At 46.3% G+C, this 14678-nt stretch overlaps 1 protein-coding gene across 4 annotated transcripts in view; it reads right to left on the bottom strand.

Moving 5' to 3' along the window:
- The window catches only part of POLR3B (RNA polymerase III subunit B), a 122784-nt gene that overhangs the window by 4567 nt on the left and 103539 nt on the right, over positions 1-14678 (bottom strand). For 3 of the 4 annotated variants that reach the window (XM_002711427.5, XM_008257116.4, XM_008257117.4), the window contains exons 24-27: positions 10274-10377; positions 9559-9725; positions 6063-6176; positions 480-653 (exon numbers count right to left, since the gene is read on the bottom strand). In XM_002711427.5, the coding sequence (XP_002711473.1) occupies positions 480-653; positions 6063-6176; positions 9559-9725; positions 10274-10377 (559 nt within the window). Of the gene's footprint in view, positions 1-479; positions 3899-4382; positions 6177-9558; positions 9726-10273; positions 10378-14678 lie in introns of those variants that run through there. The other variant, XR_011380255.1, reaches the window with a different exon arrangement.

Below are 14678 nucleotides of genomic sequence, written 5' to 3'. Positions count from 1 at the left end.
ATGGCTTCTCTCGTGGAATGTACAGAGCAAGGGTGAAGTAGCTGGCCACAGCAGAGAAAACAGACAAGGGGTCATGGCACCAGACCCTGGTCCTTTGGCTCTATCATCAATTTATTTAAGGCCCGTGGCAACCTACCTGGTTCTCTGTGTCAGAGGTTACAAATGAGGACATTTTACACAATGCATCTGCTAGGAATTTTTTGGGTAAAGAGTGTTATGAAAGGCATTTGAGATAACATTAAAAAAAAAAAAGATAAAAGTATCTACTCCTTGGAAGTTTAAATTCTAGTAAATATAAAAGCAAATTGTTATGCAGATAAACAAAACCTACAGCTTCCTCAATTACAGGCACATAGGGGGAAGGGCATGTTGGTGATCAGAGGCAGAGATGGGACAATATGGATTATCCAGGTTCAATTCTTGAGCTGTGATTTTAGAGGCAAGGGGTGTGGTAGGAGAGACACATGGGATCTACTTACCAGCCAGAATACCCCAGAAGTCCACACTGGCCACAGACATCAACCTCAAAGGCATCACTTGAAATCATTAGTCTCTCTAGCAAAAGCATGCTGGCTCCATAACCGATTAAACAGTCACGTTCCATTTCTCCAAGACGCAAGCCACCATCACGAGATCGACCTTCTGTAGGCTGCCTTTGAAACAAATTATTAGACAAATGTGTTATTATAGTAAAGAAACAAAGAGTGCCACACGCTGACTAGGAGCACAAGGCTTTGGAGCTGGGCTCACCTGGATCCAACTCACTTACTAGACAGTAACCTTGAACACTGCTGCTTAGCCTCATTGTGAAAGTGCAAAAAATTACCCATCCCAAAGAGCCTCCAATGAGAAAAGACATACTACTGGTGGTTATTAATAAATACCATAATTATATCATATGATGCAATAATGTGTTAGTATATTACCACATAAAACATTAGTGCTAGCAATATCCCAATAGTAAAGTCCTCCAATCACGGAACGATGTCTGAGCGTTCTCAGAGCTGTCTTGGTATTCTGTTATTTAAAGCAGAAAAACTCAGCAGAACAGACAGTGGCTGAAACAAGAGTCCCCTAGTAGACAGGTCTGTCCCCTGAATGGACTCCCTGTGTTTTAAATATATGATGGGAAAACCTTAAAAGGTTAAATACCCAAGAACCAGTGATGGAGGTAAAATTAGGGAATTCCGAATAATTCAGGCAACCTCACCTCAATATTAACCACACAAACTGTTTGAGAAAAGGAAAACCAAGGGAGACGTGAACTCTGTGGTTGGCTTACTTTGGAGTGATTTCTTTAAAAGACTTATTTTTATTTATTTGAAAGGAAGTTACAGAGAGAGAGAGAGCGTGCGCGAGAGAGAGGGGGGGAGGGAGAGAGAGAGAGAGAGAGAGAGAGAGAGAGAGAGAGAGGTCTTCCATCAGCTGGTTTAATCCCCAATTGGCCACAATGGCTGGGGCTAGGCCAGGCCAAAGCCAGGAGCCTCTTCCGTGTTTCCCATGTGGGTGGCAAAGACCCAAACACCTAGGCTGGACTCCACTGCTTGCCCAGCACATCAGCAGGGAGCCGGATTGGAAGTAGGGCAGCCAGGACTCAAACTGATGCCCATATGGGATGCTAGTATTGCAGGCAGTGGCTTAACCCTCAGGGCCACTATGTTGGCCCCAGAGTGACACTTCCTGGAGGAGCTCTTGGAGCAGCGTGGACCATAAACTCCAGGTTTGCTTTATTCCACAGCATCTTTTAATCTTTGTCATTGTCACTAGCTTTCTAAAGAATTAAGAAGGTGAACACAGTGTATGCCAATGTGTGTAGAAATTTTAATGCTGTTTTTGGCATGGGATTGAATGTTACAATGGAGAATCAAAAAAAGCCATAGATTACTTGTTGAAAGAAACTCTACACACGAAAAAGTCAGGTTTAAATGAACACATTATAGTAGAAACTGCATAACCAAGCACAGCATTCATACAACTTTATCTGTGGGTAGAAATAGTCACGGGTAGGTGCTCCCTCCCCTTGAGGTCACCAGATAAGGAGAGGGCAGACAGACTGACTACATGTGGGCAAGGCCTTGGATTTTAACCAACTAAGTTAACTGACTACAAATAAATGTACTTCAACCAGTCTTCAAATGGAAGACACAAAAGCAATTCAAAAAACATAACTTCTGGAACCACTGCCGTGGCGCGCTAGGTTAATCCTCCGCCTGCGGTGCCGGCATCCCACATGAGCGTCGGTTCTAGTCCCGGTTGCTCCTCTTCCAGTCCAGCTCTCTGCTATGGCCTGGGAAAGCAGTAAAAAGATGGCCCAAGTCCTTGGGCCCCTGCACCCACATGGGGGACAAGGAAGAAGCACCTGGCTCCTAGCTTCAGATCAGCATAGCTCTGGCCATTGCGGCCATTTGGGGAGTGAACCAATGGATGGAAGACCTTTGTCTCTGTCTCTCTCTCTCACTGTCTGTAACTCTACCTGTCAAATAAATAAAATCTTAAAAAAATTAACTTCTTCTACACAACAAAGCAGTGTATAGGAAGTAACAGCTCTGACATTTGTGTTACTCTGAAAGAGCGTTGGGGCTGCCACTGAAATGGCAGTGCAGGAGGGGACGGCTACTAAAGAAGGTGAGGGGAGGCCGGCACCATGGCTCACTAGGCTAATCCTCTGCCTGCGGCGCCGGCACACCGGGTTCTAGTCCTAGTCGGGGCACCGGATTCTGTCCCGGTTGCCCCTCTTCCTGTCTAGCTCTCTGCTGTGGCCCGTGAGTGCAGTGGAGGATGGCCCAAGTGCTTGGGCCCTACACCCGCATGGGACACCAGGAGAAGCACCTGGCTCCTGGCTTTGGATCAGCGCGGTGCGCCGGCCATAGCGGCCATTGGAGGGTGGACCAATGGAAAAGGAAGACCTTTCTCTCTGTCTCTCTCTCTCACTGTCCACTCTGTCAGAGAGAAAGAGAGACAGAGAGACAGAGAGAGAGAGAGAAAGAAAGAAAGAAAGTAAGTAAGGGGGTCGCTCTCCTGACCGCAACCTCTCTTCCATCAGTACAACAGATGCACATCCACTTGGCTGTACACGGGGAAGGGGCTGAGTCATCCACACCTCGCCCTTGGTTGATAAGACCATAGAACCCACACCTTACTGCTTTACTCTTCTTCCCCTACCCCCGTACGTTACCAGCCCGGCAGTACTCAGTGACAGCAGGGAGGGAACTGGCTACTCACTGAGCACCTCTTATGGACTGGTAGGGTGTACGTTCTGTATTTAAGGACCTGACAGTCACAGCACCCTGGGAAGCAGGTACTGTCATCTCTGCTTTATATTTGAGAAAAACTAAAACAGAGAGAGGCTTGTGATGGTGCTTAGAGGTGGAGAGGAGGCCATGCCCAAGCCTACCTGTCTCAGTAGCAGGGCCACACCGAGCCAGGTAACTCTCTTCATTGGCTGGGTGGTCCTGTGTGCTTTAGGATGCCAAGTAGCATGGCCAGCCTCTACCCCCTGGTGAAAGTAGCTCCCTTCCCAACCCCAAGTTGTGACAACTAAAAATGTCTTCAGATGTTGTCAAATGTTCCGGGTGGTGTGTTGAGTGTGTGTGTCGGGGTGGGGGGAGGGGATTGTGGCAAAATCAGCCCTATTGAGATCTACCGCCCTGAACTATGCTTCTCCAACTCCAAAAAACATTACTAAGAGCACAAGAAACAGCACAGCTGTCCCTCACTATCTAGGGGCACTGGTTCCAGGCTTACCTGAGGACAACAACATCTAAGCCTACTCAAGTCCCCTATCCACACCCACCAGTGTACAGTCATGCATCACTTGACAACAGGGGTATGTTCTGAGAAATGCAGAGTTAGGTGATTCTCCTGTTGTGTGAACACCACAGAGTGCACTTACACAAACCTGTCGCTCCCCCTCTTCGTGGAGGAGCAACACAGGACCCTGCGCTGTTCTTTCATCTGCTCGGCCCTCCCCGGGTTTGCTGCTGGTTCTTCCCAGGTTGGCTACTATCCCTTCCACCTCCGTGGAAGGGCGGTTCCCCCTGGCCGCTTTCCCCACTTCCGCAGGGGAGCGGCACACCGCCGGCCGGCTCTCTGGGGGGCTGCACAGGTGTTCCCTCAGATGTTCCCCTTAGATGTTCCTGGTGCATGCCGTCTCTCTCCTCCTTTATGGTCCTCCTCTGCCAATCCCAACTCGGCTGCCCACACGCCGAGTACGCTGCTCTCCTTCAATCAGGAACAGGTCGTGCAGCTTGTCAAGTTGGTGAGAGGCAGCTGGGTAGAAGCTGTTGCCTCCTCTCCCAGCGCCATATTGTGGGAGAGCAGATGCATAGAATAAGTCTTAATTCCAGTAACTTAGTCTAGTCCGAATTGCTCCCCACACAAACCCAGGGGGAAGTCTACTGCACACCTAGGCTATATATATGGCATATGGCATACATGGCATAATCTATATGGCACAGCCCACTGCTCCTGTGGCCATGATGAACAAAACACAGGTGTGATTAAATCAAGCATGAGAGAAAAGGATGCAATCAAGAGATGTGGTAACCACGAGATGTACGAGGCTGCAGACGGTGTACTGGCGTTCTGTTTTACAACAGACTTTTTGTAAGTAGAAATAAAATAAAGATGAAGAAGTAGAGAAAACATATACACCAGTAACGTAGTCACTAATTATCAAGTATTATGGACCTTACATAACTGTATCTGCTAGACTTTTTGTACAACTGTTAACACAGTTGTATTTGTACTACAGTTGCTTGTGCTACAGTGTCCCTGGGTGACAGAAAGTTCTCAGCTCCATTATAATTTTAGGGGACCCTCATCATAGATGTAGTCTTCTGACTGAAATGTTGTTATGCAACCTATCTGTACTTTGAATGATCTCTAGATTACTTGTAATAGCTAAAACAATGTAAGTGCCATGTAAATAGTTGTCTCGTTTGGGGAATACTGATAAGAAACAAATTCCATACATTGTCCAGTACAGGCACAATTTTTCTCCCAAATATTTCTGATCCATAGTTGGCTGAGCCTGCAACATGGAACCTAAAGACACAAAATACTGATACAAAGAACTTGTGATTTCCTTCCCCAATAAAGTTACCCACTCATCAACACAGACTCTATGCTTGGAACTGAGGGCATGCTGGGGAAGTGGGCACTCACAGGCCCTCTCCTCCTGGAGCTGACTCAGATAAGCAAGTGGCATTCTCGGTCATGTGTGGCTGTTCAAGTGATCACGAGGGACAGGGAAGATTGGTGGGAAAGGGACAGGGAGAGGCTGGACAATGCATACCAGAATACAGACAGATGGCAGTAGTCGGTCCTGGTGTTTCACAGCACAGTGGGGCAGGAGAGAGGAGCTGACAGGCTCCAAACATAAAGAACAGGAAATGGAAGTGCTAACTGCCTGATTTGATCCATTGATCCATTTATGATTATGTATGTGTTGAAATAATGCACTATACCCCCAAAAAAGGTACAAGTATTAAATGCTAGTTGAAAATGAAAAATAAAATAAACAAAAACAAATAAGCATGCAAGTACCGGAGCCTTCTGTTTCTATTACAGTCTTAGAAGTACAAATGTGGTTTGGGCGTTTTCCATACATGCATGGGTACATGCAGGTAAACTGATACAGGGTACTTGGAAGAATTCATGGAAGTGTGTATAATGAAAAAACTATGCACGGATTTCAGAACTTTTCACGTCAAAATAGACTTAGTTTTAGCTGCATTTCCATAAACATTTTAAAGTTCCCTCCTTGGAGCCCCTCGGAATAGGAGTGCATTTGCAGAGCGTTACACTCCAAATGGCTGTATTTAGGAGGCCACTGGCAAGACCTACCAAGTGGGTTTGTTCTTGTGCCTGCAAAGTGATTTTTAATTGGTAACTTCTTTTTTGAGTTAATAATACATACGTTTCCCCCTCCCCAGTGCTTAACATTCCAAATTTTAACATCCAGGAAAACAGAAACTTCACTGAGTCTGCTTACTGCTCTAACTGAAAACTGCAAGGTGGACTTGACGGTACTACAGATTCTTGCAATGTTTTCCTCTTACCTGGTGAGGACGGCACGTGGGCCCCGGGCGCGGGCGTGCATCTTATCCAACACCATGTGCTTCAGTTTCTGATAGTACACGGGGCCAAAGTAGATGTAGGCTTCTAACGGCTCTCTGGAAGACAGGTCCGCATGTTTGGGTTAGTTAACAAGTAATGGCTTTTTCTAAGATTCGTCCTGGGCTGGTTGCTACTTACATACGACTGACTGAGTGAATAAAAAGGCTAGATCTGAAAGAAATAAAAGCACCACAGCTACACTGAAAGATAAATGGTTCACAGAGAAATAAACACCTGAAGCAATGTGTGTAAGATGACCCATCCTTCATGGCTTCTACTCCAGTGAGGCCACCATCCCCTCTCGCCTACCCTACCACAAACAGTCCTCTAATTGACCTTCCAGCTTCTAAACGTATCCTTCGACAGTCCATTCTTCACATAACAAGCCAGGGCCATGCCTCCTAAAATGTAAATCACAATAAACTCCCCAGTGGCTTCCCATTAAACTTACAACCTATAATGGCGAAATTCTGTCAAACAGAATTTGGTTCCATCTGACACCAGACTCACTTCTCATTCCCTGCTTGGTCACTCTCTTCCAACAACACCAGCTTCTTCATTACTCCTCAAATGCAGCCTATGACATTATGTGACTTTTCCTGGTGCCTGCCATTCCAAATTTTGATATGCCAGGAAACATTCTTTCACCAGGTCAAACATTTCCCCTCTTCAGAGAGCCCCTCTCTGCTCAGCTCATCTAGAAGAGTTCTCTTCCCACCCCGCACATCTCAACCTCACCCTCCAGTGTACTCAACACCTTCAGGGACTGTAGTGCACACTGATTTCTTTGATGACTGCTCGTCTTCCCCACAAGAAATAAACTCTGCACTTTGTCTCCTTGGTCCCTAGGGCTCCGCACCCATGACCCCAAGTGTCTAGTAAACATGGATTCCATGCAACTTTGGAAGAACTGTCATGGAAGTTTTTAAAGTGACTGAATATATAAGTGCTTTGACAGAGACATCTTTTTTTCTTTAGTCTGGAACCAGAACTGTCTCAGAACTGCCTTCCTCAAAGGAAAAGAAGAATCCACATGCTCCATTTAATCCACATGACAATTCAGGAAGGGAGCATTGCTGTCCCTGTTCTGAAGATGCAGGGAAAAAAGCACAGAAGGTCTGCGACGCTAACACGAGCTGGTGAGGGGTCAGCATGGATTCAAAGCCAATGCTCTCCCTGCCACACTGGCTGGTCTTGAAACAAGCCAATTTGGGGCTCCAGTAGGAAGGGCAAATGAAGCAATACACACAGCAGAGCGGCAATGAAAAAGGTTTGGTCCTTGTTTGCTCGCTGCATGTGACAACACAGTCAGCCTCATTCAGAGGCCTCTGCAGTTACCAAGCCATTCTGCTGGCTCACGTGCAACCGGATTCTCGGAAGCCACAGAGGAGGGTGGGAGGCACAACGGAGAGGACATCTTGGGACCCTGTTTTCATCTCAGCTCTGTTGCACAGTAATTGTACAATCTCACTCTCTGTTTTCTACAATCAAATGCTCAGATCAAGGTTTTTTCCATGTCTGGTAACAAATGATTCTAGTCCTCAATAGCATGGCTGCTCATAGAATTTAGAGAACTGTCATGCAGTGCCCTTCCACCACCAACAGAACAAAGCCTTTTCCCTTCCACTTACGTAGAACGTCCCTTCCAGCTATGTTCAAGAATAAACAAGGGACAAAAGCTCGTGGGTAAGTATGTCTGCAGGCCCTCTGCGGAATTTTCATCAAGCAGGCTAAATGGTGTTTCTCAACTTTGCCATGAAAAACTCTGGCTGGGGACCTTGGGGGAGGCAGTGTGGACTGGGGCACAGACTCCTGCGTCCATAGTAGGCAGCACACAGTCTGTCCAAGTCTTTCACAACAGTGATGTTTAGGAAGTTTCTACTATATTGATTCTATGGCTTTCACACTTTCTGGTCAACATTTGTATTCTTTGGGTGGATAAGTAGAAAGATGATCAATTTAGCAATAAATACTGTTTTTAAAAAATGAACTTCCATTATTATACTGAACTCTTTTTTTTTTTTTTTTTTTGGACAGGCAGAGTTAGACAGTGAGAGAGAGAGAGAGAGAGAGAGAGAGAGACAGAGAGAGAGGTCTTCCTTCCATTGGTTGACCCCAAAATGGCGACTACGGCCAGCGCGCCACACCAATCTGAAGCTGGGAGCCAAGTACTTCCTTCTGGTCTCCCATGTGGTTGCAGGGCCCAAGGATTTGGGCCATCCTCCACTGCACTCCCGGGCCACAGCAGAGAGCCGGACTGTAAGAGGAGCAACCGGGACAGAATCCAGCGCCCCAACCGGGACTAGAACCCAGGGTGCTGGAGCCGGCTTTTTTTTTTTTTTTTTTTTTTTTTTTTTTGACAGGCAGAGTTAGACAGTGAGAGAGAAAGACAGAGAGAAAAGTCTTCCTTCCGTTGGTTCACTCCCCAAATGGCTGCTACGGCTGGCACAGCAGAGAGCTGGACTGGAAGAGGAGCAACCGGGACAGAATCCGGCACCCCAACCGGGACTAGAACCTGGGATACCGGCGCCGCAGGTGGAGGATGAGCCTAGTGAGCTGCGGCGCCAGCCTTACTGAACCGTTTTGAAATAGAATGTTAGTCTTTTCCTACCATGTCATCTTGTCTTTTTTTTTTTTTTTAAAGATTTACTTATTTGAAAGGTAAAGCACTAGAGAGAGAGAGAGAGAGAGAGAATGAATGAATCTTCCATGTACTGGTTCACTCTCAAAATGGCCTCAAAATAGCCAGGGCTGGGCCAGGCCAAAGCCAGGAGCCCGGAACTCCATCCATGTTTCCCATGTGGATTAGTCCATCATCCTTTGCCGTCCAGGCACATTAGCAGGGAACTGGATCAGAAGCCGAACAGCCGGCATTACTTAACCCTGTTGAGTCAAAACCCCTACCGTGATTCTAGAACACCTCAAGTATCATATACCTAACAAATCCATAGTACCATAGTATGGCTAAATGATTTCATTATTTATTTTCACTTTTATTTGACAGAGAAAGAGAATGCTTTCATCAGCTGGTTCACTTGCTTAAGGCATGCAAAAGCCAGCGCCAGGCTGAAGCCAGGAGCCTGGGAAGGACTCAAGTATTGGAGCCATCCTCTGCAGCCTCCCAGGATGCCCATTAGCAGGAGGCTGGATAGGAAGAGGAACAGCAAGACTTAAACCAGGCATTGACATGTGAAGTGGGCACCCCAAGTGGCAACTTAAGTCACTGCCATCAAATGCTTGCTCCCTGAGAGACCACTTTAAAAAGCACTCCATATTTTTAACAGAAACAGGTCCGACCAGTTACCCTTGCAGGGTCTATCTGCAATGCCAAAACCAATTCTGTGCTGCTGCTGTGTAGTATGACTTGTGCTTAAGGTCTCTGACCTCTGTCCTAACGAACCCATTCTTCCCCTTTGGGTGACCCAACAGCCTACTCACCCTGTGATGCCGGAGGTGACATAGTCCTTCCCCAAGTAGTTGTAACCATGGCGAACGAGGTCTTCACACACATCCTTCACTTTGCTCCCTCCAAATGCAGTGCCGTAGTGGAACCTGCCGTCCAACACGCCAGCCTTGCCGGCCAGCAGCTCAATCAGCTTTCCCACCTGTGGGAAGGGAGCAGCTCCAGTGAGTACCTCCCCGTGGCACAGGGATTCTCTCTGCCTATTTCTCTCTGGCTCAGATCCTCAAACAGACATGAGACGACTGCTATTACAATAGTGATAAATCAATAGCAGCCAAATTTCTGGCTTTCTTGCCATGTGTCAGACTCTTTGAAAAAGCCTCACACGTGTGAATAAATTTTACGCCTCTCAAGTCTGCCATGAGATAGGTACTGTTATCCCCTCAGTTTACAGAAGAGGAGACTCAGGTACAGGGAGGTTCAGTGACTTGTCCAAGGCCATTCCGCTGGTCAGAAAGGGGAACCCTGAGTATGGAAGGATGCACCTAGGTTCACCACAAGGTTAAGTTCAGCAGAGAGGTGTGGCCCGGAGTGGTCAGGGGCTGGGGACCTGTTTATCCAGCAGGGGATCAAAGGGCTCTTTCTAAAATCCAGCCTCAGGGGCCCATCACCCGCACTCACTCTAACTCCACTACCTGCCTGCTTTCTTCCTTCAAAGTGGCACCCCCGAGAAACCCAAAGGTAACTGACCGTCATTCTCGATGGGAAGCCGTGTGGGTTCATTATGATGTCCGGACAGATGCCAGAATCACAAAACGGCATGTCCTCCTGGGGGACGATCAAGCCGCAAACACCTGGGGGACAGAAGATTTCATGCCACGTAAAGCGAATCGGCAGAAAGGAGGACTACAGTACTTAATTGGCATCTCCCTGCTGCTATCTCTGTTTCCACTGCTCGGAAACCTTCCCCACGGTCTCTATCACGAGCAACAAAGGCAATTTCCAACACTCCTGCTAGACAAACGGTACAGAAATGAGTCTCCTTGCGGAAAAGGCGCTGCAGCCTGCGGCCTGCCCCATTGGCCTGACACACAATGATGCCGCCAGGCTGCCTGCCCACCCTTCCAGGCCGTGGAGACAGAGGGGCAGTGGCTTCGCTGAGCCCTGGGCCTGTCAGCGGCCCTGAGGCGTACAGTCTGGCAGCGATTTTGCTGCTCACTGGCGAGTTTCTGATCTGCTAGGTTCTGCACCCAAGTCCCAGGAACGCAAGTTCTCTGACCGGCAAACACAGACTGAACAAGGGAGTGCGTTTAAAACACAGACTTAAAAAGCTGCGACAAGAAGTCCTCGTGTGTGGCTGATGTGCTAATAGGTCTACCGCTTGGCTACAGACTGCTGGTTGCCTGGCTGATTCTTGCCAGGGCTGCCTTGGCTAAGCCTAAACTGCCAGCAGGAATTTTAATTCCTATAGCTTATAGCACATTAGAAAAGCGATCTTTGATTGAACTTGTAAAGTTGAACAAGAAAATTAAATGCCAAATCATCCTTGGAGAAAAAGGCTAGACTCAGAAGTGGAATTCTAAGAATGAAAACAGAACAAAATAGAAAACCTACTAACTCTGTGTTACCCTACTGGTATTCTCCTAAATTAACTGTCCTTTATTATGTCCTTAATATTATTCTAACCTGTAAGGGACTTTTGTGGCTAAATAGTTCTTAATTCCTCTGATTTCTCTTTCTTGGGAGGAGAAACAGGGGTAGAATTTAGAGTGTTAACCACCTCTACACAATCCAGAAGTTGAAAACAAGTGTACAGTGGCACTGCACTAAGAACATGCTTTTATACTGGAAAAAGACAAAATTACTTTCCTTGTGCTTAAAAGTTGCCAACCATCTGCACCTATTGAAAAGACACTGCTGTTGATTTTTTTCATTCTATTCAAACTACTTTAAAATAAAATTTTAGTGATTTGTTATCATCACCAGGAGGTGAAGCCTGTAAGCAAAGGAGTCTGTGTCTCTTTGACTATTAATATTCTGACTTCTGGTGGTGGCCAACAAAACGGTGACTTGGCTTGTAGAGCTGAATTCTAGGGCCGGGGGCTTTTTGGCTGAAATAGTATTGTTTATTATAAAGAATCTATGCTTTCTTACACCAAGAACAGAGACACCCATTCCGTTCACTTGATTTCAACTCCAGCCATGATGTGTTAGAATTTAAATCAAGCAGAGCGTGTGTCCTCCAAAAATCCATCTTACCCACACTGGAATTATCTGACAAAACCCCAGGGCTACTGGGAAATCTGCCTTGAAAGAGATCAAACTGTAAATCTAAGTGCACGGACAACAACATTGTTTAGTAGTGAACAAAATGTTAAAAACGGCAATTCCGAAGAGGGGCCAGAGTCCCAGGCTGTCTGGATGAGAAGGTGGAGGGCTTAGCTACACCCCTTAAAAACAAAACCCAAGACAGCTCTGGGCACCCCTGAAGCAGCAGTTCACAGGGGGATGCCGGCGTCTGCTCAGGAGGAAGCTGCCCCTTGGCTCCCAAGAGAAGGTGGGAGTGAGGGACAAGAGGTACAAAAACTGAGCGAGTGGGAAGGAGGCCTTTCTACGGGGGGAGGGGAAGGAGAGACTCAGAGTTTGTGTTTTCAGTCCCTGCATTTAATCAAGCGAACTCAACTTCATCATGCTGCTAAAATGAAAGAAATGCTCGTTCCCCTGAAATCTGAATCTCTAATAACTCACTAAAATCTGATTAATATTTAGAGCGCACAGCTTCCTTTTGGGGAAGTTGTTCTCTTATCAGCTCCTTTCTGATAGTTCCTTTAAAAAATACATGTTAGCAGCTTTCGGATTTTTTTTCTCCCTTCCATTACAGGACCTGCTGGGTTTGTCTCCGAACCAAGGGCACCTGTAAGCCAAAAATTAAATCTTAGCTAACTTAAAATTACTTTAGGCTCTGAAAACCCTTTTATATGCCAAGATGGTTCCCATAGCAGACAGCCCTGTGTTGTTTGTTTTGTGTGAAAGTGAATGATAAAAGATCCATGAAATCGACACAGAAAGCCAGAACAGCAGAAAGAACCGAGGGCTCTCCATCACCGCGGCTTCTACCCTCTGCTGACTCGCGGGACAATGGGAGCTACACATCCAACTGCAGATCTAACACAGCTGTGCATTTCATTAGATGAAGAGCACTAGTGACACAAGTAAATAATTAACTTATTCTGCTCCGCTGGCTGTGCTTATGAGACCAGTCATAGCTGACAGATTTTAATACAAGTTAACACAAAGGGACCGTAATGAGCTTAGAAGTTAAAACAAAATATTTAGACAGAATTTGATGATCTCGAATCTCAAATTAGACAGATGATTTTTAAAATCACTGAATTCATTAGGGTAAAAAGTGAGTTCTCAATCTTAGAACCAGACTTTTTTTTAATGGTATTGCTCTGCTTTCAAAATTATTTAAATTCTAAATCAAAGTAGGGAGATTTCTTATTTTCAAAGGGAAAAGTCCGACTGTTTTCCTCCAGGGACAGGGGCATAAAATCCATTCCAATATTTAGTGCTCTTAAAAGTTAGGGTCACTTTCCTTTAATGCTGGTTAAAAAATGTAAATGATATGCAGGCCGCTTCAGTGTGTTAACACTCCCCTGGATCCCTGAAAAGAGGACGGACTACAAATAAACCATATCTAATGGAAGCTGTTGTCAGACAATTACCGATTCATACCCTAAATGCTTACACAGCATTTCAGATTTTAAAATAAAATTTCATCCCCTGGCTCATGCTGGTGGCTCAACCTCATTGTTTACAGCACAGCCTCCTGGCGGTAAAATGCAAACACACCAATTTAACAAGCCCAGGAACACTTCACAGCCCCTCTAGGGCCAGCTGGGAATTAGACCACAGACTACACTCTGCAACTTTGCACAAAAATATATGATAGGGAAACAGTGAATCACAGGGAGCAAGAGGACTGTGGCTACCTAGTCAACAAAATGTGATTCTATCCCCATCGATCTTAATTCCAAGTTGTAAAGGGAGACAGTTTAGGGATCCAAACAAGTCACAAGTGTGAGAGCCCAATCTGCTCAGCAGAGGCATATCTGGAACACCCGGCCACAGAGCTGCGTCACAGCCCAGAGACTGCAAGCTTCCACATCAATTTTCTATTGCTAGTTCCACAGCTTCACAGAACATAGAAATCACTGAAGAAGAGATTAACCCTGCTAAAAGCCCAGTTAATCTTACAGTTCATTTGATTTTCTTATAAAGTACCTGAAACTATTAACAGCAACTGACTTATTCCCAAGTCATTTTTCACTTTGCAAAAATAGTGTTGGGGTGAGCATTTGGCCTAGCAGTTGTATAGTCCACAGCTCATATGGCAGTGTCTTGGAGCCCTGGTTCCACTGTGGATTCCAGTTTCCTGCTAATAAGCACCCTGGGAGGCAGCAGGTAATGGTTCAAGTACTTGGGTTCCTGCCTCTCATGTGGAAGACCTGGATTGAGTTCCCAGCTGTGAGAACTTGGGGTGGGAGGGTCAGTGCAAGAGAGCTACATCTGTCTCTCTCCCTCAAAAAAATTACTAGTTTTACTGTCTTGAATCTGTGTAATGGAATGTCTTCATTCAAACAAGCTGGATTTCTATTTTCTTGGTAGTCACTGCTAAGTACATGCTGTGTGACAAGTGCAGTAAGAGGTAGGGACAGAAAGAAATGCGGGGCCCTAACTCCAGAGAGGCAGAGGCAAAGCCTGTGCAGAGTCATAGGGGGGAATGATGACAAGGAGAACCTTTATACAATTCGGCTTGCCACAGCCTAATGCTGGGACGATGCCCGGCTCACCAGGCAGGACAATCTAGCCACCCACCTGTACTTTCTGCAGGCAGGGAACCATCAGACAAGGTACTGAATGAATAGGGAATGACACTGTGACTTCTCTCAGCCACAGTGCCACAACGCGGCTGTCGAGGCGATAACACTCTAGCACCAGTGCCCAACATTCATGAGGTACATCAGTGCAGGCTAAACGCCATCTGGGAAGAGTTCTCACCACCCTGCCCTCAGACCTCAGGAGTGCAGGACACCAAGGCATCAGGTGGCTGTAAGGTCAACTTAGCCTTAGGGTGTGGATGGAGCACCAC

Source organism: Oryctolagus cuniculus, chromosome 11 (genome assembly GCF_964237555.1).
Source record: "Oryctolagus cuniculus chromosome 11, mOryCun1.1, whole genome shotgun sequence".
NCBI lineage: Eukaryota > Metazoa > Chordata > Mammalia > Lagomorpha > Leporidae > Oryctolagus > Oryctolagus cuniculus.
Note: the sequence above shows the minus strand (reverse complement) of the source record. Positions and strands in the feature narration are given on the sequence as shown.